Raw genomic sequence first — 26,066 nt, 5'->3', positions numbered from 1 at the left:
GCTTTGAACAATGCAACACATGAGAATTGAGATGTTCATCAAGTAGAATAAGTAAAAGTACTGAAAATTGGAGGTAATCCAGTAAAAAAAAAAAAAAAACTCAAAACTGTACTTATCTTATACAGTATGAGAGTAAATGTACTTACTTTACCCCACTGCAAGTATGAGTACACTGCTGTTACAGACAGTAAACAGTATATAATACTATATATATATTTATATAGATGTTTATTGCTATAAACATGATATGCTATAGGCCTGAACATGGCAAAAAGCATTCCGTGTTTCACTAGCATTATATTTATTTTTTTGTGAATTATCGCATATAATATATATGCGATAATTCCCCAAAAAATAAATATAATGCTAGTGAAACACGGAATGCTTTTTGCCACGTTGACTGATTGCTAAACAGATGAGCTTGCCTGGATTAAATTTCCAAGCGAGGTAATCAATATACTCTATGGATTGGAAATAAACGGATGAATGAACGAAAATCACACGCTTACATGCAGAGAGAGAGAGAGAGAGAGAGAGAGAGAGAGAGAGAGGGGGGGGTAGAGAGAGAGAGGGGGGGAGAGAGAGAGATAGGGGGGGGGGGAGGGTGGTAGAGAGAGGGGGAGAGAGAGAGGGAGAGAGAGAGAGAGAGAGAGAGAGAGAGAGAGAGAGAGAGCGAGAGAGAGAGAGAGAGAGAGAGAGAGAGAGAGTGGGAGAGAGAGATAGAGGGAGACGAGAGAGAGAGAGAGAGAGAGAGAGAGAGAGAGAGAGAGAGAGAGAGAGAAGGAGAGAGAGAGGGAGAGAGAGATAGATCACTAGCCCACCAGAACTTGCCAAAGCGGAGCATGCAGAACAGGAGGCTCTAGCTGTAGAACGGGTTGTAGTAGTAAAGGTGCTGCTTGTTGCGGTGCAATGATTGCCACAACTCAACAGAACGTGACCACCGAGCTGGTATGTAACTATCTTTTGTTTAGCGTTTTTTCCAGCTCCTCTGATTCCAAACGAGCTTTGCGTTTGACTTTACAAAGCAAGTGTGTGTGTGTGTGTGTGTGTGTGTGTGTGTGTGTGTGTGTGTGTGTGTGTGTGTGTGTGTGTGTGTGTGTGTGTGTGTGCATGAGTGCGTGCGTGCGTGTGTGTGTGTGTGTGTGTGTGTGTGTGTGTGTGTGTGTGTGTGTGTGTGTGTGTGTGTGTGTGTGTGTGTGTGTGTGTGTGTGTACACGCGTGCGCGTGCCTGTGTGAAATAGATGGTTTGGTGTTCTTAGCCTGGAATTTCTCATATCTATAATCTGCATAAAATCAATAATTTTTATCTTGTGTAGTATATGTCATTGCCACCACCTCTTGCAGTCCATTCAGACTTTTCAGTCAATGACCACCACCTGGACACTGCAGTGTTTGCAGTGATAGTAACTCGACGTCCAGTCTTGTTTGACTCTTGTTCTCATTATCTCCCGATCTGATAAGAAGCTGACATATCAGCCGACTGCGTGTCAAAAGATGTCTCAAAATGACATCCTGCGGTGTTATGATTTATTATACTGTTGTCTTGGTAAGACAGCTCCCCCGGTTCCTTGAATCCTTGCCTACACATTTTTCATTGATCCTGAGCCGATTTCGCCACAGGCTCATCTGCATTGTTTAGATAAATATCAAACATAACATAAACTGAACGAGGTTCCAAATTCATGTCTTTGCAGTTTGCACATATCAGCCTGCCATGCAGAACAACTGTGTTAATAAAAAATGTTCAACCTCATGTACATGCTGATATGATATATGCTATGCTATGTGTATATATATGTAAATACATTTGTTTTCCTCTTTCTCCTCTTTCTCCTCCTGCCCCACCTCCCCTTCTTTTCTTTTCTCTTTTGAAAATAACAAACGATGGAGCTTGCACAAAAACGAATTTCACCCACTACACCTGTAACCCTGTAATGTGACAATAAAAGTAGATTCTGATTAGGGCTAGTGATTATAGCTTAATCCTCAGTATTGATTTGTCCATTTATAACTCAGAGTGTAAAAATTTAACCAAATGGACCCATGAATTGTATAAATGATAGAGAATATCAAAGGCTAGCCGATCATCATCATCATCATAACATATCTATTGGATTGGCCAAGTCTGAAAAGCCTGACAGATGACTAATCCATAAGTCATGTAGCCTGATGATTGGCTTGATATAGTATAAACTACTGTTGTAGCCTACAACTGTACATAATGCATTTACTGTATATATATATATTGTAACTGTCCATGTCTATTTGCTGCTATATATATGACTTACTTTGTAATTTAACAATGTCCACAGTAATGTTTGATAGTGTGACAGACTAGCTCTTATATTTTGCACTCAAACTTTGACATGGTAAGATCACATGATAAGAGCTAAGTGAAATAGTCTGAAGCAAGAGTATTATCCTGCAGCAGAAATCTCTGAAAGAAGACCATATGAAGCTGTACGCTTAACAGACAATAGACAATCCATTACCTGCAAATGTCGCACTATCTTAAGGACTAGTCTCCAATCAATACTCTTTACTGAGTCAAGCAATTAATGAGGCAAACCACAATTTGCTTCTTTTCAATAAGTGTTTCTTCTTCAGGATTCTTCTGTTGCTAATTTACAGGTGTATTTCTGCTGAGGAATATATGCAGCGGGTCATTTGGGCTCATGAGTTGCCTGTTATATTTGGGATTTTAGCCCCATTCTGCTGTGCTGATGAATATTGAATTTATGCAGCAGACCATGTGGGCTCGTTGGTTGCAAGGGATTTTAACCACATGTTATGATGGTGTTATTGAATAGTGGAGCTGATTTCTTTTTTTATTGTCATTCAAATTATAATAATGATTTTGTGATTAACAGAACAATCACAATTTATGACTGTGATGTTGTTATAGTTTAGTAAATATTGTAAGAGAGCATATTCTTATTTGTCATATTTTACTGCAACTCTGTACCATGTTTTCCATACCTCACCCACACATACTGCACGTTTCACTGACATTGCCTGTTTCCCAAGGCATAAACTCGACCACAGTGAGAAGCAGGACATGTTGCGAATAGAACCCTTTTTGTACTGTGATTTGCTAATGCGTGATGGGAGGCATGAAAAGAAAGAGACAGTAGGACAGCCTTGCAGCAGAGGAGGCTATAGCATGGTTTCTTTTTCCCCCCTTTTTTCATTTGACTGAGGCTTGTGCTGCATTGTCTGGCATTAGCCTTGAGGGCAAAAAAATTGTCCGCTTGGTCCCATTCAGTATCTTTACCACCTACTGACTTTTTTTAGCAAGGAAGAAGAGAAAGGGAACAGTGGTGGTGACGTAGTTGGTAGGAGCACAATAATTCATGTGGATGTGACAAATGACAACCAAGATATAAATCAATATCAGGCTGTGGTAAATAATTGACTTGGGCAAGTTGGTTAACAACAAGGCTATTCAAACCAAGCTGAAGCCACAATCTTCACTAATAGTAAACTCCATTTTAAATGAGGCAAAGAGCAATATTGACAGGTCAATGCATATTCAAGGGAAAAAATACATGCTAATAGTCTCTTGTGAGCAATTGTAATGAATCATTAAAATTTGTTTGTGGCTTTATGTAAGGATATATGTATATGCCAATAGTCACTATAGGATTTATTTTACCGATATCCTGTGTCGTTGCCATAGTGTAAATATCATTGCTTGTTTGAAGTGGTTTAGACTAGAGAGGTACTGTATGCAGATTAGAGTCAGCATCTCTGAACAGCATGGCTTCATTGGTTCCTTGATTCCTCGCAGAATGATTTATCGTGGGATTCTCCTCGCCTCAACGACAGAAAAGATGGCGTTAAGGATGTCTCCTGAGTGTAATTTATGAATTCTATAGCACTGCTTGGAACCTCCGCAGCCAAGTTGTATTGTGCACAGTGTGTAGTTTGAGTAATTGCATTTGGTGTGGTTGCTTTTATAGTGCCAGAACGGAATCAATACACTTAGACGTGTTTGATTTTGTGCACTTTGTTTACGAAAAGGCGGTCCAATAGTTTAAATTTTGGGCGTGTTTAATTTGGAGAATGGTTCTGGTCAGATATGAACGTTTAAGGTTATTACCTGTATTGTCTGTTAGTGAGTCTGACTTTTTACTACAGTACTGACTGCATGGGTTGGCACACTTTCAGATGGACTATTACGATGGGCATTGCCAATCTTTCACAGATTTGTGATTGATTGATTGATGTACTTTATTTAGTAAGACATGAGAACAACAGTACATGGACCTACACATTCACAATACAAGGTCTACTAAACTGGAAGACTCATTAAGCACTGAGCTTGTTTAAGATGCGATCCCCATGCACACAAATCATGATGACATATAAGAGACAGACAGATATACACACTACTATACATAACATCATACAATCAGCTTACAGGTTACTGGTATGAAGAGTGAAAAATATGTACAAGAGAAGAAAACTAGAAAAAGTGCTCCTCGGAGCACAGGTCTCCGCCAGGTCAGGTACGTTATTCTGGCCTCCTGGTGGCGCTATAATAGGCTAATGTGAAAATGGTGCCATTTATTCTTAGGTCTTTCACAGCAATCAGACACTGCATTCATGATTTGAGGCATTTTGTTCCAAAAATGTGTTTTGCTAAATTAGACCTGCTGGTGGCGCTATAACAGGCCAATGTGAAAAGGGTGGCAATTCTTCCTCGGCCTAGTGGGAATGTGTGTGTGAAATTTCACGGAAATCGCAAGCTGCGTTCATGGTTTGAGGCAGTTTGTTCAAAACGGACCAATCCTGCAAACTTTGGATGGCAACCTTAACCAATGAGGATGTAATAAGGGAAATCGGACAGATCAGGGTTGATCACATGACTATAGAGCTACTGTGTACTGATTTGCATGACGTTTGGTTAAAAACTGTAGGAGTAATGTGAAAACATGGGTTTTGCACAAATCGGCCTCCTGGTGGCGCTATAATAGGCCCATGTGAAAAAATTGGGGTAGAGGTTCTGAATTGGCATCCAGGGAGTGTGTGTGCACAGTTTCGCAGCGACCGGGCCAACAGTGCCGGAGATTAGGTGGTAACACACGGACAGGACGGACGGACGGACGGACACACGGACACACGGACACACGGACACACACACGGACGGAGGGTAAAACATACTCTCTCGCCATGCCTTTCGGCCTGGCGGAGACAAAAACGGGGAAGGGGGGGGGGGGGGGGGGGGGGGGGGGCGGTAGGTTAAGACTTAGACAGGGGCCATTTTCAAAATTGCAGCCTCCTGAAGGTGTATCTTTAGGGCAGTTTTGAAAGTGAGTAGGGTTTTACACTCCTTTACTCCTTTTGGTAGGGCATTCGACATTTTTGATGAATAGCATGAGAACGAGTTCATTCCCTTGTTGAGCCAAATCTGGGTTGAACATGATTCGTGGAGCTGCCTCTGGTGTTATTATCGTGGACTTCATTAACGTTTTGGAAGTATTTTGACAAATACAGGGGGATCCCAATGTTGTGGTGTATCTTGAAGACCAGGCCCATAGCAAGTTGCTGTACTCTGTCCTCAACCCTAAGCCATCCAATCCTAGCAAAATGAGCAGGGGTTAGATGGGTTTTGTGATTGAGGCCAAGAAGTAGCCTTACTAGTTTGTTTTGGGATGTTTGGAGCCTTGTTTGTAAGGCCTTGGAGGTGTTGTGATACCATGAGGAGCATGCATAATCGTAATAAAACTTGAATGAGGGCCCCTGCAAGAATGTGAATCAGATACTCACTGTTGAAGGTCTGTTGACAAACTGTGTTCAGTTGTTCTGTAGTCAGTTTGATTTACTGTAAATGTATCGTATATTCACTCATTCAGAGATCCAGTGTATTTTCCAAAATGGGTAGCCTTTGTGTTTGGCCAGGGAGTGTCAGTCATACATCACACACATTCCTAAGCACACTGAAAAGAATACTCTCATGTCCCCTTTTCAAGCTGCATTACTAGTATTAATTGTTTCCCACTAGACCTTGTTCAACACCTTATCGATCCTCTCATTTGGCTGAGTGCCCAATCTCTTTTGGAAAGGGTGGAAGCTCCCGTGCTATCTATGTAATTCGGTAGGGCTAATGTTAGTGAGAGTCCCTGTCAAGGGATTCCTTTTTGAGAAAGAGTTATCCATAAACATACAGAGCTTTATTTCCCATTCTTGTCCTCCTTTTGTGCTTGGTTGACACCTCATCAAGACCTCCTCCTAAGGCTTATGGGATCAAGCAGGCTGCATTGGGATAGACAGCTTACAGAGGAAGATCTATCTGTGATTCATTTTTGATCTGGCTCAGCAGAAAACCTGCTATGAGATATATTCACTTGTCCATCAGGTTGCTGACTGAGACAAGCTCTTACTGTCACAAAGCCCAATTCTTCATCTGTTGTTCACCTGTGCCAGCAGTTTGTGCAAAATCATGTGCATTGCGCTTTTCACCTGAAAATCTGTTATTGGTGTTATCTGACACGGTATAAGTGACACGGTCATTCCACAACGTATAAATGATTAGGCTTTGGATTCGGACATGCATTGTGTCGGCTGCTCTCTTTGTATTCACACCGGGGACTCTGCTCCTAGTATCTATGCCACATTTGCAAGTGTGACAAAGCTCCTCATTCCACCAGTGCGGGGTTCTCCCTATCTTACACAACGATATGACCTTAATTGGAAGTGTAGTCTAATTTTTGTTCACAGGGGAGCAATGGGAGCTGAGCTGCCGTGCCTCCTATTAGGGAGGATGTTTCAGCACTGATGTTGCACACAGTAATTATAGGCAGGACTCAAAAATGAAAACAGTGTCTGTGGCAGAATCAGCCAAGTGGAGGGATTTCATTTAAGATATTCCCCCGTCTGCTATGGGCTCCATTAGGGCTGAGAAATGTGAAGAATCTGGCATGGTGTTTTGATGTAGAGAGTTTTTTCTGGTATTTGAAGCAAGGCATTGTAGTTTTCCTGTTTAAACAGTAACTTACAAAATGGCCTGTCCCTGTGGAGGCAGGCAATTTTAAACATTTAATATGCATAAAAAATGCTTGGGTAGTCTGACTTGTGTATTTGTATTTGCGGTTCCACTTCCACCAACTCTTTACCAAGTTTAATCAAAGTGAAAATTTAGGTGGTCGCAGAATGTATTACGACGTGTGATACTCTCCCCAGGCTGCATAGAATACCTTACATAACCTTATCAGATGGAAGAATCGTGGCTGGTCTCAGTACTAGAGAGATAGTGCGGTAACTGGGCGAGCGAATGAGATAAAACCCAGTGTTATAAAGAAGGACAGTATATACAGAGAGCCTGGCACATCAATCGCCTGCCTAGCTCTTGTCTCCGCTACTGGGAGTTCAGTTGAAACATTACTTAGAAGATGCCTCTGCAGGCACAGCTTGGCTGTGGTTTTAATGTGAACACGTTATGAAGCTGCAGCTAGGGAGATCTATTAAAGATGAGACTTTGGCCACAGTCCCATGCTGAAGACCAGTCGATATATTACTGGGCTCTTGTCTGACTTGACTCTTGAACAAATTCTCAGGTTGAAAGTAAATCCTCACAGCTTCAGAATCACAGGTGTGGAGGTTCTTCTCGGCTGGGTGCCTGGATTTGTGAAAAGGTGCATTGAGGATTATTGATGAAGACAAGAAATGTCTCATCAAGCTTTAACCACTTAAACCCCACTATCCGTATTGTGGGGAAAGCTTTTGTAGAAAATAGCTTCGCGTTGTGACGCGTTCGTGAGCTTGTCGATCAGCTATCTTCAGCGAAATCTTTCCCCACAATAACAGAAAACAGAAAATACACTAGCATAGAGCCCTGAGGAACTCCGGTCAACCATATGGGTATGTGTAAGCTATGGGTTTAAGTGGTTAATGTGATTTGACAAGATGTGAATGCCAGTGCCTAGACTGCCTACTATTTCAACAAGTGTATCAACCTTTGACAATGCAATTACCAGACAATTCAGCACCACGTTGGTTGTGATCTCAATTTAGTTTTTCTGATATAGACCCAAATATCCTGGTCATTATGTTTATGTTTTTTATCAATCCACCTACAGTATGTCAAGGTTAAGGGCGTCATGTATGATCAAGGGCATAGGAGTGCATTCAAGTTCATGCCAACATTTGTGCGGGTATATATGTCGGCAGTAATGTAATATAATAGCCGTGATCCAGAGACAGTTGGTGTCACCGAGGGATACCGGGGCACAGCAATCTGTTGACCCGGCGAGGTCCATAGATCGTCCCCTCCTTTTCTACTCTCAGAGGAAGGTGAATGGGGCAGGCAAGGCTGTGAGAGCAGATCCATAATGAAGGTTGAGCTTTATGGCTGCCCTGTGATTGAGCTCTCACACTCCAGTGGGCGAGAGGCCCCAGCCGTAGCGGCCTCTCATTATGAGTGAGAGGAGCGCCGCCCGGGACTGGGACACAATCGTGTTTAATTGTGAGTGATGCTGTCCAAATCTCATACCATCTTGAAGATACAAAGGAAATAAGGAATATAGAGATTTTATCTTTTCTCCTCTGCTAACTGAAACTGCAGCTTACATATACTTAATATGTTTCACAGAATAATATATATTACCCTCCCTCCCTTTTTTAGTGCTTATTTTCACGGTAATATCAAGAACTTTCTCTATATCAGCTGAGCGCATCTCGTTGCACAAAACTCTCCGACAAAGGCTTTTTCTCAGAGAAATATATTTTAAGCACCTTTCAAGGTAATTGTGTTCATCCCTTCATTCCCTGCCACTCTACACAACCAGTATAGCCTACAGTATGATGAAACAGGTGAAATGAGGCAACTGTGGAGAAATTATGGCATGAATCAGGAAAAAAAAGAAAACACAGCATGCAATTAATGGTGTAATTTCTCATTGTCAAATTTTCTTATTTATAGGCAAATGAGTCAATTTCTGTGGTAGCAAAAACTTGTCTCAATCCCTCAGAGGCTTATATTACTGATGCGCCTGTCACAGAGGAGATTCCCAACTGAAGCGTGTAAATGATGCAGCACTAATGTTCTCTCCCTCGGCTGTGCTCACGCTCAGCCTCTCACACATACTTATACATGTATGTGGTGGGACTCTTTCATGTGTGTGGGTTGTGTGTAATCTTGTGTTCTGTTATTTGTCAGGACATGAGCAGTTCAGGTGGTCCGCCGCGGAACTGGAAGGGCATAGGGATTGCCATGGTGGTGATACTGGCTGTCATGTCACTGGTTATACTGTCCGTCTTCATGCTGACCCCTGGTAAGACGAAAATATTGAAAACACAGGGGTGAAAAGGATAGAATAGAAGAATTAGAGAACAAGAGGAAAGGAGGTGTGTGGAGTGATGTTAGCAGGAAGACACCTGGTATACTGGTGGAAATAAACCTGGATGGTTTCAAGGAAATATAATGTAGCTGGATGACAAATATAGTACCAACAGTACTGTAGCATTCAACATTATGACAAAACCAATCTGGGAACCCATCTGCAAACAAAACAATATATATGTTTATTTTTTCCTTTGAATTCTGAATCTGTCTTTGACAGACAAAACAAACCCACATGAATACACAGGAATAAAAACTGTACATTGATAACAGCAATGCTTTGGCTTTATTGAAATAGTGTTCATACTTTCTGGTGAAACAACCCTCAGGACTGTTTTCTCTTTACCTTACCAAAGATGAATCTCATCTGTTGCTCCGTTCCCGTCTCACCATGGAGGACCTGGAGAGTGAGGATTTCAAAGTTCATGACCCCTGCGTGACATGGCTGAATGGTATTATATTGACATCACCCACCCCCCCTTCAAACAACAGCGTGCTTTTCAGTTTGAATCCAATTTAACCCATTTAGAGTGGGAGCCCCTATTTGTAACTATACCTTTCAAGACGGGAACCCCTTTGGGGTTCTTGTTGCTATGTACAGTATATAGCAACATAATGTTTTTGTAATCTTTGAATAAATATTTGAAGTTTTTCAGAAAACTTAGGTCAGGATTTAGAAGGCGTTTTTAGAATCGGCCTCAGGTCTAAATGGGTTAATGGTCTCACCTGAAACTAAGCCTCAGATGAGCAGAGGTATTAACTGAACGTTGTCCCTGTGGATGCATGTCAGAAGTGTAATAACACAGATCTGTCTTGTCCCTGTCAGACAATGAAGTGGCTTTGAGCACCAGAGAGGCACACATCCTGTCATACAGCCTGCATAGCAACCTCACAGCCACCCTGCTGGACAACAGCACCCTGGTGAGTCAAGGCTTATTTTTTATTTTGATTATCGCTCACCGAAAGTAACTCCATGGGAAAAACACGCTGCACTGTGTCTCATTTTTGGCAAACAGCACAGTCGTACAACTAAATAATAAATTAGTAATACATAGCTTTAGATCCGTACAGACTCTGAGGTAAAAGAACTGATCTCAGTATTGATTGACTCATATATGTGGACAGCTGGACAAATGGACTGGTCATTAGAGAGGTGCTTCCAGATGGAGAGTGAATTTAGGCAGCGCGTTACACATTACACAGATTATAGAAAATAGTACATGCATCAGCTGAGTGATGATGTCAGCCCTGCTTTTTTCCCTTTTTCCTTCTGAGCACCCAATGTGTGGCTTCGGAGAGATTTTCCAAGCAAGGGCATCATTTTGAATGCTTTTCTCTGCACGTCACTGACAGTTATGTGGGTCACTGCCTAGGCACAGGGTTGCATGTTTAGGTTGGAAAGATGCCTCTCCTCTTTAGTGTCTCCTGAGTTATCATTTGGTCTAACATCTCTGCAGCATTAGTCTTTATATCCCCCGGTTGCAAATATATTCTCCCATTTATATTTTTCTGTATATTATTCTTTTTGTCTATTTTCCTCTGGTTGCAACAAATCCTACCTCAGTAACCGAGGAAAGATGCAATTCCAATTAAATTGTCAATATATACTCTATTGGCACTGTTTTTTGCTTTAGAGAATATTTCTACACTTAGACACTGTATACACATGCGACACCAACATTTCAGTGCATATAATGTACTCGCATATACGTGTCACAAACACGGCACATTGTCAGCTGGTAGATCGGCTATTTTCAGGGAAGAGATTTAGTGTGGGGGGAAGGTGCGGACCAAGTATAGAGCCCTGGGGGACCCCGGTCAACTAAGTATAATAGTTGTTTAAGTGGTTAATTGATTATTGTTTTCTGTCTTTTTCACAAGGACCTGACCTCTACTCAATTCCACGTGTCTGGAGACATGAGGTTTGTCCTCCTGGCGTATAACACCCAACCGGTAAGTTTTGCTTGAATGTATTGCCAGAAAAGATTTGCTGCCACTACATATAAGCAGGTAAAAAGGAAGGTTGGCCATAAGTCGACTTTGAACTAAGCCAAAATGACCTGTCGAGCTTTCAGCCTCAAGAGAACATGGGCACCATATATCACACCCCAATTTCAAAGGCAGTCCGTGTCTGCTCCCAACCATGCACATCTTGTTATAGCCACTGGTGTCTTAGAAACAACAGTGACATGCATTCTAATTGATTCGTACACCGTCTGAATTAAATAAGGGGGACCTGCAAGAAACCACAGAGGCGACTGGAACAGAGAGAGAGAGAGAGAGAGAGAGAGAGAGAGAGAGAGAGAGAGAGAGAGAGAGAGAGATTCTGCTGCTGCAGCAGTCCGTGACTCTGTAACACAGGCAGGCCAAATGACTGGGAAAACATATGGGGGATTGAATATTTAAAGTGGCTGATGGAGCAGGGTGCATGAGGTAGAGGAAAACTAAGGGGGAGTGATAAGTTTGTAGGTGGTGCGGACAGTGGGTGACGATGCGGGGATGGAGTGGAACTGTAAAGTTGGAGCTGCGGTAATGAAATCACCCTGCTGTTTCGCTGGGGAATTTTAATGAGGCACTTACGAGAGTCAAATGCACGATTGCAGGTAGTGTGAGTCAAGCCTTTACACACGTCAGTGGTGTAGATAAAGCAAACAAACAAACAAACAAATGACTATTATATTTCCACTCTGTGTTACAGATCCATACAACCTTCCCCGCACCAACCCCCTCGCTCTGTAAATACCTGCATGCTTATAATAATAAACAATTGCCCTTACCTCAAGGGGCAAAATATAGAGGTATACTATTTCAATAATGAGGGGGAGGGGAGGGGGGGGGGGGGGGGCAGCCTGCAGCATTTGTTTTCTTATTTATTCAAAATTCCTGCACAGATTTTGCCTGTTGTTTAGCATCCACTCTCTGGGTCCATATGTATGTGTTTTTCATTTGAAGTACCTGCTTTAGCTCTAATCATCATCTGCATCATATCCTCTTAGACACACTGGGTGTGGGAGGATGAGCCTGTTGCTGTGTCAAAGCTTTCATTATGATCACAGCACATTCATCCTGACTGAATTATTTACAGCCTGATATCATTATTTGCACCATGTATCGCGTTCTCTGAGCCGTGTGGAGAGATGGGTTTCAGATCTTTGCCCTTTATCTGTGGGTTGGGTCGGGTGATTTAAGACTCTTCATTTGCATATTTGCTACATTATCAGCAGGATAGCCTGTCTTGATCTGTATGCTCAGTGTGACTCTGAATCAACTACAGCGGGCACGTCACCTGCATGCATGTTTATGTATAACTACGTGTGGTGTGTAACTGTGTATGTTTATGTATGTGTTCACATGTGGGGGTGGGGAGTGGGGATATTCCTCCATCCTCTCATCCTTGGGCTGTCTTTCTCCCTCTCTCTCTCCCTCTCCCTCTCACTCTCATTCTACCTCTCTCTCTCCCACACATTTTGTTCCTCCTCTATCTCTGGGGGTTTTCTGCTGACTGAAGCAGTTTGCAGCAAGCGCCAGCTTCCTCATCAGGAAGAGAAGAGGCACGCTGCTGAGAATGGCAGAGAATGAGAAAGGGAGAGTGTACGGCCAGAAACGTGTGTGGAGGGGGTGCTGTATACCTTATTTGGCCTTAGATACCCTGTCCAATCGAAATCAATCAAAATGCGTATAAAAGAATGATGCCGATACTAAAATGTGAGTGCCGCAGCGGAGATAAATTGGTGAGTGAGCTGTGAGTAAGTGAGTGCCTGGAAGAGGTGAAAATAAATGGATTTTTATAAGGGGTAGCTTATGGTCCAAAAAAAAGGTGAGGTATAGGGATGGAGGTGGATAGGAACGAGTGATGGCAGAATTCCTATAGGAGGAGAAGAGGACTATTGGTCTCTCCTCAAAGTTCTTGTGAATCAGGCAAGTGGGCGAGACGGAGACAGAGAGAGAGGGTGAGAGAGAGAGAGAAAGAGAGAGAGAGAGAGAGAGAGAGAGAGAGAGAGAGAGAGAGAGAGAGAGAGAGAGAGAGAATGAAATAAGTGCATAAAATAAAGGAGAGAAAGCTGTGGGGGACTGGGAAGATGTGGCGGCATGGTTAGACAGCTACCTGCCAAGACGGTGCAGTTTAGGGACAAGTGAAACGCCAAGCAGTGATGTGTCTGTACGTACACTGCAGCAAGTGACAGTTGGGTGCCGGCATCAAGAGGCAGCACAGTGTAGAATTGTTGAGAAATGGCTGTGAGGCAGTAACAATGGGATAGCTAAAAATGCTGTTATCCCACATTGTGTGTCCTGCGGCTCACAATACCAGTCAATAGGTATGGTCATGAGGAGTTGTAATCTCTTTACGGGTCCATTGTCGCTGCATCCCGCGTGAACACGTAGTCTTCTTCAGAGTGTTAAATATCACCCTCCCCCTGCTTGGCACCATGGATTGGGGAGGGAGGTGTGTGGGAGCAGTAGTGGGAGGGTGGAACTAGTGTAACCATCACTAGCGCAACAGTGGATGATTTGTGACATGTACTTGGCAGCCACATTAAAATTTATTTTGCCTCTGCTAGACACCTCCTTCACATATAAACACACGCATGCACACATACACATGTCTCTTTCCATTACTCTGGCCTTCAACTTCACTGTCAGTGTCTCTGAGTTTGTTTGTTTTCTCACTCGCTCCATTCTTATCCGCAGGACACAACTCTTATCTATTCTCTTCTCACTATTGCTGTTGTGTTTTTTGGTTTCAGCGTTAGCTGCACCTCTGAGTGCCATTTTCCCTTTTAAACCCACATTCCCCTCCATACTCAGAGCCAATGACCCGCTGTGTAGGAGTTACATTCTGCAATCAGGTTTCAATTTTGGTTAGAAAGCGACAATGTTTTCTTCTTACGTCCCTGCAGCTTTGCCTTTGCCTCTCTCCATCCCTGCATTTTACAGTCAGGGACAAACTGCACAGAGAGAAATCCAATTTCACTGTTAAGTACGCTGTATAGAAGATGTGACATTTAATTTCTTTAGGGACTGGCTTTCTAGTGGCTAAGAGTTCTTACTGGCCAGTGGGAAGAAAAGCATGCCTCAAAGTAAACTGGTTGCTTGAAAAAGGTACAATAACAGTCACTGCATCACGTGCATTACCTTAGAATGCATCAGGTACCCACAGGAGGAGATCATCAATTGCATTTAATGTGGACATAACACACACACACACACACACGCACGCACGCACGCACGCACGCACGCACGCACGCACGCGCGCGCACAGTCAGTCACACACACACACACACACACACACACACACACACACTGGACGCTGGACATATATAATTAGCTGTAGTGAAATTCTTCACCAGCAGTTTGTAAAAATAAATCCTTGACTAATGTCTTATGGCATTTAAGGTCACTTAGGTTTACACACACACACACACACACACACACACACACACACACACACACACACACACACACACACACACACACACACACACACACACACACACACACACACACAGTCTCACCTCTTCTCCAATGTTAATTTTATCATTCAGTGAGCTCCTACTACCTATGCTAGAGAAGAGCTCCCACAGTGGATTGCTCTCATTGAGAAAGATATTATAGCTATAATAATTTATATAATTAGAATGCATATCCTAGTCCCCCGTCCTCTTCTACACATTACCTTCATATTACATCATTTACGTGTTAGCCCATCACTTACTCTGTATAAAGGGACCTTCTCATTAATCAGACCTGATCACAGAAATGATCTGACAGATGAAACGGTGTAGACGATATAAAATATGATGGATGAAGTGCCTGGCCTGGGTTTAATGACCCATAAAGAGCGGGTTAAGTGCAATCCTTGCTTGGTTTGTTACATTTGCCTCATTTGTGTCTGTGCTAAGTGCCTGTTTGTCTGTGTACGCTGTGCGTGCACACATACAAATAGGCACGTCTCTATGCCCTGTGAGCAAGTGCGTGCATGCATGTGAACTTACTGCAATGTTTGACTGAGCGTGTTCTCACCTAACCACTTTAACCCTATTTTATACTTTGCCTTATGATGGCGTTGTGGAAAAAAATTGCGGAAATAGCCAATCTCTCACCCAATCTCACAACACGCCGATGTGCTAGTTGAGCTGCTATTTTCACTATTATTTTGAATTAATTTCTAAACATTTTCGCCTATAATGACATGCCCAAAAAAGGCACACCAGGTGGAAAGTGGTTAAGTGTGGCACCCCTATGTGCATCATGTCCTCTACCTCTTTTCAGGTATTCTCTCAGTCCTTCACAGCCTCCTATGCTATCTACAATGTGGCTAATGGGTAGGTAGAACCATGAATGCCAATGCATGGGCTGCACCGGGCATGATCCCTGCCAATGCAAGCAGGCCCGCGGACCGACCAAAACTCCTCCAAGTGTGCCTCATCGAATGAGAACATCATGTTTCTGTCAAACATGCATTCCACTTTATCATTCTTCTTTCTGGGTGCCATACCGTAGCCAGCCTGGAGGTTTGTAATGTACTGTACCTCTATGACTATGTGCACTGCCTGAGATTCATTGCCAGCATCATGACAGTGAGACACTCAGTGGTAGATGTAGTTGTGGATAAATAGAAAAAAACTAAACCTGATCTCTTAGGAAAGCCAAAGCCTCTCTTTGAAGTGACTTTTGGAGAACCTGCACTATTATATGAATTGCCTGAGAATGAATGCCTTGTAGAAAAACATTTGCCTGCCCTGAGGAAGCTCTAAGTGAGGCTAGAAATATGGAAAGAGAAATGTGTCACCATTGCATGAACCAGTGTCTCTTTTTTGCACTCCTGCATCTTGGTTCATTCTATTATTTTATTTTCTCACCTCAAAAACGTGAAAACTTTCAAACCAAGCCCACAGCATGGACAGATCTTGGAGGGCCTCTATCCCTTGATCTACCTGTGGGTTTAAATAGCGCTGTTCTTCTCTAATGAAGGGTTTATGTTGAATTCTTTGTATGTGTTCCAGGGAGCTTCTGGAGCTTAACCCACCGGAGCGGGAGAAGGCAGTGCTCCAGTATGCAGCATGGGGACCTCAGGGGAACCAGCTGGTAAGACTGGCACTCTCTCACTTTTTACTGTCTCACTCGCAAGCATGTGTCCCAATTAATCAAAAATGGTACTACACAATAAAATATTGTGTTAATCTTGTGTACATCCATCTTAATTTAAGTCATGTACCGGTAAGGATTCCAATTATTTACATTTGTACACTCTCTTACAAAGGGCTAAAATAACACTGAGGATTTTACTCTGTAGTGGCTAGTGATGAGCGGGTCGGGTTTTTTCATGACCCGCCCCGCCCCGCCCCGCGACGGAACCCAACCCGCCTCAACCCGCCCCGTGAACCCATATATAAATCTATGGCTCAACCCGCCCCGCGACCCGCGATTTTTTTTTTATTCTGTAAAATCATGGTCAGAAAAGAATCCCCAAGTATATTCAAATTGTTTTATTGCTATTATTCTTATTCTTATTAGGAATACAGACAAAACAAGAGCATGTGATTATTTTTATTTTTTTTGCGTGTGAGAGCGGCTGACCCGCTCACCCACAGCCCGCATAATTGCCTCGACCCACCCGCGCCGCGGGTTGACCCGCGGGTCCCGCGGGTTACGGGTCGACCCGCTCATCACTAGTAGTGGCAATTTTCATAATACTAAGTAAAATCCAGAGTCTTAAAGTAACACTCTGAAGTTTCTCGTGTGGCACTATGTCTTCGCAACTTTGAGGTGACCTCAAGCAACGAGAGCAGAGAAGTGATCATAGTGCTGTAATATGGTTGTCCTAAATTAATAATGTATCGTCTCCGTAATGAGATTTTCTTTTCACGCTATGCCTATGTGTTCATCCGCAGCATATAAATTTGAGTTAGCTGACTCCTCTTTGCCGGCCAATGACTCACTCATTTTTGGACAGAGCCTGATTCATGATTGAGGCAGCCAACACTGAAGCCTGCAGCTGTTATGTCTTTGATAAAGGATTTAGCGCTGTCCCTTTGTGTCGCTGTCATGCCAGGCTTACGTCTTTGAAGGGGATATCTACTACCAGTCAGGTGTGACTAGCGAACCTGTGCGTCTCACCTCTACAGGCCAGGAACCACAGGTTGTCAACGGGCTCTCAGACTGGACCTATGAGGGTAGGAAGTGACGTCACATCACCAGAAGCTTTTTAAATCACATTCATTTTTGTAGGGATTAATGTTTAATCAAGTTAGGGGGAAAGAATGATGACAACAATGCTTTTAAAAGGTACTGGTAGATGTAGGTGTTTGCAAATGAATAATTCACAGATGTTGGTCACTTTTCCAACAGAGGAAGTTCTCCTGACCTATGCTGCCCATTGGTGGTCTAGTGATGGAGCCCGGCTGGCATACCTCACCATCAACAATACTGCCACTCCTATGATGGAGATACCTCATTTCTTAGGCGGTCTCTATCCCTCCAATATGGTCTTTCCTTACCCCAAGGTGACACCTGTTTACATACTGATTTGTCAAATCTTTAACGGTGAATGCATGAAATAATTGTATTCTCTTTTTCTTAGGCTGGCTCCAGTGTCCCTTCAGTCAGTCTGTTTGTGGTGAATCTGTATGGCCCGGCACACACTCTAGAGATGATTCCTCCTGACTCTCTCAGGGCCAGGTATTGCCTCAAGGAGAACCCAACAACAAACAGTATACTAGAAACAAAAAATAGAAAATGCTACAATATGTCAGAGATGTTGTGTATTTGTCAAACATCCTCTCCTCCCCTCTCTTCTCTGGTATATGCCTTTAGAGACAACTATATCTCCATGGTGACTTGGATCAGTAGCACCCGTCTTGCAGTTCGCTGGCTGAATCGCGCCCAGAACCAATCATTGCTCTGCGTGTGTGAGGCAACCACTGGGGCATGCTCAGAGGTGAGAGGTCATGAGTCATTCCACCTCAGTAATCCAATGGTTCCCCATTGCCATAGAATAGGTGGATTTAATAGAATTTTCCAAATCGGGCATACTATGTGAGCTAGGATTGATTTCCTTAAGCTCCCACACCTCGCCATGCAATATTAATATGTAAGGTCAATGGTTGCATGTGAGGAATTTATAGTCGTGTTCTGCAGTATTCCTGTTTCCTTAGCCCCCAGTTAGAAACTACATATTTATGATATATTCACTATATATCAATTAATAACATAATATGTTGTACTGTATCGTTGCTGTCGGATTTAAACCTTATATGTCCAAAACTGTGGCTTTTCAGGATTTCAATTCAAAAGTAGCAAAAATAGCCCATCTGCAAGCTCAAAGCGCATAGATCGGCTATTTTTGCTACTTTTGTGTGACACTGTAGTATGACGAAGTAGGGCATTAATTTACATAAAATAAGGAGATAAGAGGTTTCTGACGGACAGCAACACTATATTTAAACGTTATTTATATGGCATTATTCTTATAAAATGCTTATAAAATGTATTTTATAAATGATAAAACAATGCATTTCCCTATAATGTATTATTTACATCCCAGAAACACAAGATGGCCATGGATCTAATGCAAAACCAACGGCAGGTAGGTGTTAACTCATGAACTCCAGAAATCTATTCACTGCCTCTCGGCCGACTCCCAAAATGGGATATTTCCTGGATTACTGTGTTGATGTGATGTGTCTCTTTGGCTCAACAGGAGGTGCCATTGTTTTCAGCTGATGGCTCTGTGTTTTATATGATTCTGCCAGCAAAGCAGGGTGCCCGCGGAGAGTTCCATCACATTGCCAGCCTGCCAGTACAGGTAAGTTTTTAGGGCAATTAACTTTTACTCCCTTGTGCGTCATCGATGAATGGTTTACTACTAAATTGCTTGTTAACCTTTCAACAGGGTCACATGAAATATCTTGTGATTACAAATCTTAACAATACAGAGCCCCAAAGTTTACTTCATTCATACCCTCAGCCACATCACGCATTATGAGAGCAAATTCTGCCCATTTATTTTGGTCTCTATTATTATGATCACTCGCTGAACAATATATTTTAAAAATGATGTTTGAAGAAAAGATTTGTTTTTCTCTTCTATTTAATAGCATTAATTTCCGTAACCTTTCTTTGCCTCTTAGCTTTTTAAAGGGATTCTTGATCATGCTGATTAGAAACATGCACTTACTAGCCCTAGGTCAGACACCAGATTTACTTGAAATCATATGTATTGATTGAAATGTTCATTATGCACTGTCCTGGAAATAAATAAATAAAGTAAAAAGTAAAGTAAAAAGTACAGCATACATGACATCTCTCTCGATTTCTTTATTGTACAATAGTATAATAGACTTTCTGTACTCCATCAGTGGAAATCCAATGTCTACATTTTTTACTTCATCTCAGATACACCTGCCGTATTTTCTGCCTGCATTTCTATTTTTCATACTCGCCTGTTTCTATATTCCACCTTGTCTCTGTTTCTCAACTTCTATATAACGCAGCCTGCCACCCCCTCTGCCCCTCCTCGCTTCTTGACATCTGGAAACTGGGATGTCACCTTGCTCTGTGCCCTAGACGTGGATGCTGGGAAGATGTATGTGAGAGCCGTCATACTCTCTGTGTGGAGCTGTGCAGAATTGTACTTTAGCATGTAGCTATTTACAGTGAATGTGAAGTGCAGGGGTGAATAACATTCAAACACATTGCTAAAATGTATCTTGGTATTTGTCCAAGCTAAATGTAATTTCAGAAAATGGCAGCTTTTGCACTGCAGTTTTAAATGACATTGTTGTAGGAAGTACGTATTTAAAGGTCTATTTCAAAACGTTCAGTCTTAAATTGCAAAGAAAACCATTTTAATTTCTACTCGTTTATCTCTATAAAAATAATAATGTGAAAGGTATTTTACTTTCCTCCGAGTAAAGCAGTGGAAATGACACACACTAGGATTAGTTAGTCTTAGCCAGCATAGAGAATTGCCAATTCCGCCTTCACCCAGCTTGAGGCATGAGCACCACATGTTCAGAGATGGTTGCAGTTCCAAAGCCCATTTGGTGGCATTGCTCTTTGCCTCCAAGTAATCTCTCTCTCTCTCTCTCACATGCACGCACACGCACACACACGCACACGCACACACACGCGCATGCACACACACACACACACACACACACACACACACACACACACACACACACACACACACACACACACACACACACACACACACACACACACACACACACACACACACACACACACACACACACACACTCAACACTCTGCTTCCATTCATAGCGCAATGATGACCTACTGGTCATATTCAGAAATTCACTATCACAGATGCTTCCCAATGATCAAATTTGATTGTATTAATCATTTAATGTAAATGTTTATGGATACATTATTTTCTTTTTATGGAGCAATTATTATGTGTAAATCGTCATCGTGTAGTATTTGGACTTGAATAACTGGCCTTTCACCCTTTTATGCAGCTATTTCTTGAGCACAGAAGAATCCAGGCAAAGCAGACATCTCTACAGGTAAGTGGTGATTTGGAGAAGACTGTGAATAATTTGGCGGATACATTGGGGAAGGCTGTGGGTGGTTTGGGATCATTTGTGAATGGTTTGGAATAGTTACTGACTGTTAAGGGATGATTTGAGAAAGGCACTTGGGGTGGCGTGAGACAGTTCATAATAGTTTGGGGATGTTTTGAGGATGGCTGATAATGGTCTGGATACATTTTGAATTGTTTGGAGCATCTTGAGAATGGTTTCGGATGTTTTTGGGACAGTTAGTAGCTCATTGGTTTTCTCATTGGCTCAGTGGTTAGTATTGTTAAATCACATAAAGAGGATCCTGGGTTTGAACCGCCTTGGACCTTTCTCTGGTCTTTTGCATGTTCTTGCTGTGTTAATGTGGGTGTCTTGGAGGCAGCTGGGTGAGGAGGATGGATTATGGACAGTTTGGGATGGTTTGCCGTTAGATTGGAGATGGATTGGGATGGTTATCACACTGGTAAATTATTTAATTCTGTCCATTGATAAAAAAGATCTATATTAAATATAAGAAATATACAGTTTGTAAATAAAATAGAGAGATGAATCTAATATGAATTCATTGTCCCTTACGGCACATTTTTAAAGTTACTACAATCAGTTACCGCACACAAGAATCATTCTCGTGTGCGATAACAAGAATTCTCTGAGAATGACTGAACAGCTATCACACGAAATAAATCAGAACAATGAATGCTAACTGATTTGCTGATATGATGAAAAAGTTTAAAGACAACTGAGGTGTGGGGTAAAAATCTATTGTGCAGCAGATGAAGCCTCTCCATCCTTGCCAGGGTGCTCCAGGCACACAGCCCAGTTAATGCATTTACAAGAGAGACTGGAAGCTTTTGTGCTGTTGAGTCATGAGTCACTGAGACGTAAGGTACTGTCTGCCACCTGTGATAAATGTGCTCATGGCCTTGCGTTTCTATCCTATGGGCATTATATTGTTTTTATTACATAGATTGGGGATTGAGGAGATCACTTAATACTATAGAGGAGGCAAACCAACTGAATTCAGCTGTGTCTGCTATTAACAGACATTTACACACTGGACTCAGCCTAACTTAGTGCTACAAGTGAAACGGCTTTGATATTCACCCTTATTGATCCTGTTTGTTCATGGGAGGTCGATCGTCTGAATTGTTTGTCTCTGGACACAGATACATTGCTTAATATGTAGGCAATCAATTGGCTGTATCCTGGAGCACATTAAATAGTTTCACATTCTCTAAAGTGTAATCAATAACACTACACTACTCTTATCTCTCAGTGTGGACCTGGATGGAATCTTTGAGCGCCAGTGCATCTCCTGTGACCTCATTGATGGATGTAGCTTTTTCAAAGTTGATTTCAGTCCAAATCAGACTCATTTCACCCTTTATTGCCTAGGTAAACATTCCACACTGACATACGCACACATGAGCACTGAAGCATGCCCCTACACAAAGATCCATGCTGCTTAGGCAATTAATACTCTTTCATCTCAATTCAGTTTTATAACTACGTCTTTTGAACAATTCCCCCAGGTCCAGGAATCCCTAAAGTGACTGTTCACAATACAAAGGACCCCTACAGTGAGTATCACATCTGCTTGCCTGACTAATGGTGTAATCGTCCAGCTAGCAGCAATACACTCCACTCATGCCCATTAGACATTTTACAAACAGCCTGTAGAGGGTGGCATACCCAGGCAAACACTTATCTATTCTGTATGGACCAGACAGTAGTAGATGCATTTTGATGACTCTAGTGTTTGCTTGAGAACACTGCCCTCTGTCTTTAGCTCCCGGTTAGAGCAGTCTTGGACTCAACATGAAGCATTGAGTCCACACTACAGTAGCCTTCTATCTGATAGACTAACCTGGTGTTCAGGATGAAAGATACTGCACCTATCTTTATATGCACAATTACCTGACACCATAGTATTTAACCTTAGTATAGCATGGCATAGCATACTGTACCATCATTTTGTTTCTTCAAGGATACATTGTTCTGGAGGACAACAGCCCCCTTTCTGAAGCACTGCAGGAGAAGAGACTCCCGGAGACATTGTTCCGGACCCTCTCAGCAGATAACCATGGTACAGTAGAGAAGCTTGTTTTTGTATTCATTAACGTCATCTGACCAGGGTGCTTATTGATTAAAAAAAATTACTTATACAGTATTGGCCACAAAAAACACAATCACAATGTATTCTCCCAGAATGATCAATACCTTACCCAAGCAATTACCATTACCGACTGCAGTTCCACCCACTGTATCCAGCTGTGACAAAGAGGCACTGGCTGCACATATTTCAGACTGCAGGGAACAAATACAGCAGAGAGAGCCAATCAAAGCATTAATTGCTTGAATTGGTGAATTGATGTATTAAATATTCCTTCAGTGTATAAAAAAAAGATCTTTTATCTCTATTGGGAGTCAATTCATAAAAAGACAAAGTGTGACAGATATAGGAACTGACCAACCACAGACCTCCTTAGACCAACTATGGATCAACTAACCTTGTGTCACTAGGTTCTGGTTTTCGTTCCAAACTGACTAGGGTGGTCCGGTCTCGGCCACGCCTACTACACGCCTACCACGCCTACTTGAATAAACTTGTCGGATTCATAAACGTACACATACAAAATAATAATACAATTATGACACCTCTGGCCGAGGGGTATCGTTTTGGAGGAGCACAGGCTATATCCGCTCTGCTCTGATCTGTTACAGTCCAGCCAATAGGGGCTTTTCTCTGGCGAAACATGGACACACTGACCTGTGATTACAGACCCTTCGTCATAAGATAGTGGGTCTGACCATGTGATACTAATTCACTGTTAACATAATAGCACATACAGTATCAGCCTCAAGGGACCTAATTTAGGCCTACTGGCCCAGTGTCTGGAGATGTTGTAGACACTGAATAGTGATGAGTTTATCTACAGCTCTATCAAAACCTCTATTGACAGTTGACATACTACTATCTTGTTTACACTCATTAGATCTGCACCTGAAGCTATCTCTGCCTCAGGGCTATGAGGCCACCCTACACCCTCTTCTCATCATTGTGTAAGTATGACTGAATTACAGCCACAGTGGTGGTCACTGGTGTCATTACATGCATTTGTGAAATATCAAGCTACTATGAGGCTACAGTATGTACAGTAACATTACAGCTCAACTGAATTTAGTATGTAAATGATCTTTTATATGACCTAAATAAATGCTATTGACTGTGACAAGCTGGCAGAAAAGCTCTAGGTGGTTGAGTGTGACATGTTTTATGACCTGTGATCTTTAGCCTTATTTTGCATTCACTCATAGCCTCATAGCTATTACCATACAAGCTCATGCTGCTTACAATTTAGGCATTTAGCAGACGTTCTTATCCAGAGCAACTTACAAGTGTGTAATCTGAGTAAATGGCATGATCCTTCTGTTGCCATACAGAGATGGAGTGCCTGGCAGTCAAGCAGTGACAGAGGAATTCGCCCTGGGCTGGCCTCAGGTCCTCTCCAGCACACATAATGTTGCCTTGGCCTGGGTGGATGGGCGGAGTGGGGTTGGCCGTGGACAGAAGACTTCCACTGTGGATCCACGCAAGCTTGGCTCACTTAGAGTCAAAGATCAACTAGGAGTAGTGGAGTCAGTGACCTGCTTATGGCATTGTCATTGATTTATCTCTGGGTATTTTCAGCGTGTTGATAAACTGACAGCTTTTATTTGACCTGTTTCCACAGATGGTTGATGCAACTGCCTTACATTGATGATCGTCGCATGGCCCTCTATGGCAAGGTCGGTTTGTGTTTAAATTGGGAGATCCTACTTCTCTTAACTACATGGATAAAATTGATTGGTTTTGTGTTTTCATGATTTTGACTACTTTGCTTACAGGCATTTGGCGGTTATTTAGCCCTCAAGATGTTGGCAGCAACAGACAAATTATTTCAATGTACAGCCGCTGTGACACCCATAACTGACTTCAGATTGTACAGTGAGTTGAAATTATGCAATTCATTCAGTAAGCACTTGGAATGGATCTATGGTACAGTAGTTATGGTCAAGGGCAAGACAAATCAACTTTATTTTTATAGCATATTTCATACACAAAGGTAATTCAACCATATAGAAAGGCACTTAAAGAATAGAAGGAATAGAATATGGCAATAAAAAGGCATAAAGGTTAAAGTGCATTTAGAGTTTTACTACTCAGTAAAGTTTCACACCAGCACCAATAAAGTCATATTCATCAGAAGTCTTGTATTGTTGTGTAAGAGCATTTATCCTTTGTATTTTCAGCCACCAACAAATAATATAAAAACATTCTGCCACTTTCAGGTGCTGCCTTCTCGGAGAGGTACCTGGGTCTTCCAGCCAAGGAGGAACACACTTACTCTGTGAGCATCTAAAAATAAAGCTCTGGACTTAAGTGAAATTGTATAACTTTATTTCATGTTGGAGACCAGGTTATCATTTCAGAGTGTTGTGTATTTGGTCAGTTGCAGAGACTTGTTACGGTTGGATACTTGGAAAATATTTACTTACATTTCTTCTTGCTTTTTAGTCTGCATCTTTGCTGGATGAGGTTAACAAGCTGAAAGATGAGAATTTCCTCATACTTCATGGAACTGCCGATGGTGAGAAATCAGTCAGCTATGCAATAGTTTTGAATGTTGAATCAGGTATGGTCTGGATTTCTTGGGTTGAACTTCTTCATGTGTGTGGGTGTGGGTATATTTCTTTCTTTTTACACAGCGAGGGTACACTTCCAGCACAGCGCTGAGCTCCTGAGCCGCCTGGTGAAGGTGGAGGCCAACTATTCATTGCAGTTGTATCCAGATGAGGGTCACAACTTCAGAGAGCCACGCAGCATCCAACACTTCCAGCGAACAGTGGTGAACTACCTTCAAACTTGTCTGAGACACAGCCTCCTCTTAGCTCCCATAGAAGAGCCAGAGGAAGAGGATGACTGAGTCATTCTGGAGAGGGACACTCTGAGAACAATGTACCATCTTATGCATTAACTTGGGTCAAACTACCAGGCACAAGAGCACATGAGTGGGGACCAAACATATCGGCTTCACCGCCTACAACAATAAAAACCGTATATACCTTTTGTCGACACAATTTGTTTGTGCTGTTATATGTTTAAGGCCCTGTTTGTTTACATGAGTCACAAGAGA

At 42.3% G+C, this 26,066-nt stretch overlaps 1 protein-coding gene across 1 annotated transcript; it reads left to right on the top strand.

The window, feature by feature from the left end:
• Nucleotides 1-909: 909 nt before the first annotated feature.
• On the top strand, nucleotides 910-25,856 carry LOC311053047 (inactive dipeptidyl peptidase 10; the record flags this gene model as incomplete). The annotated part of the gene is made up of 25 exons (XM_084068422.1): nucleotides 910-948; nucleotides 9,161-9,275; nucleotides 9,700-9,795; nucleotides 10,170-10,264; nucleotides 11,225-11,296; nucleotides 15,614-15,666; nucleotides 16,348-16,429; nucleotides 17,397-17,517; nucleotides 17,693-17,847; nucleotides 17,925-18,022; nucleotides 18,158-18,281; nucleotides 18,888-18,929; nucleotides 19,044-19,148; nucleotides 19,837-19,928; nucleotides 20,827-20,874; nucleotides 22,166-22,284; nucleotides 22,422-22,469; nucleotides 22,877-22,975; nucleotides 23,886-23,952; nucleotides 24,334-24,528; nucleotides 24,624-24,678; nucleotides 24,778-24,877; nucleotides 25,222-25,280; nucleotides 25,448-25,520; nucleotides 25,639-25,856. The coding sequence occupies 25 exons, from the start codon at nucleotides 910-912 to the stop codon at nucleotides 25,854-25,856; spliced, it is 2,370 nt and encodes a 789-aa protein (XP_083924548.1).
• Nucleotides 25,857-26,066: the final 210 nt, after the last annotated feature.

Source organism: Gymnoscopelus microlampas, assembly GCF_963454915.1.
Source record: "Gymnoscopelus microlampas genome assembly, chromosome: 10".
NCBI lineage: Eukaryota > Metazoa > Chordata > Actinopteri > Myctophiformes > Myctophidae > Gymnoscopelus > Gymnoscopelus microlampas.
This window is presented reverse-complemented; position numbering and strand designations above follow the sequence as displayed.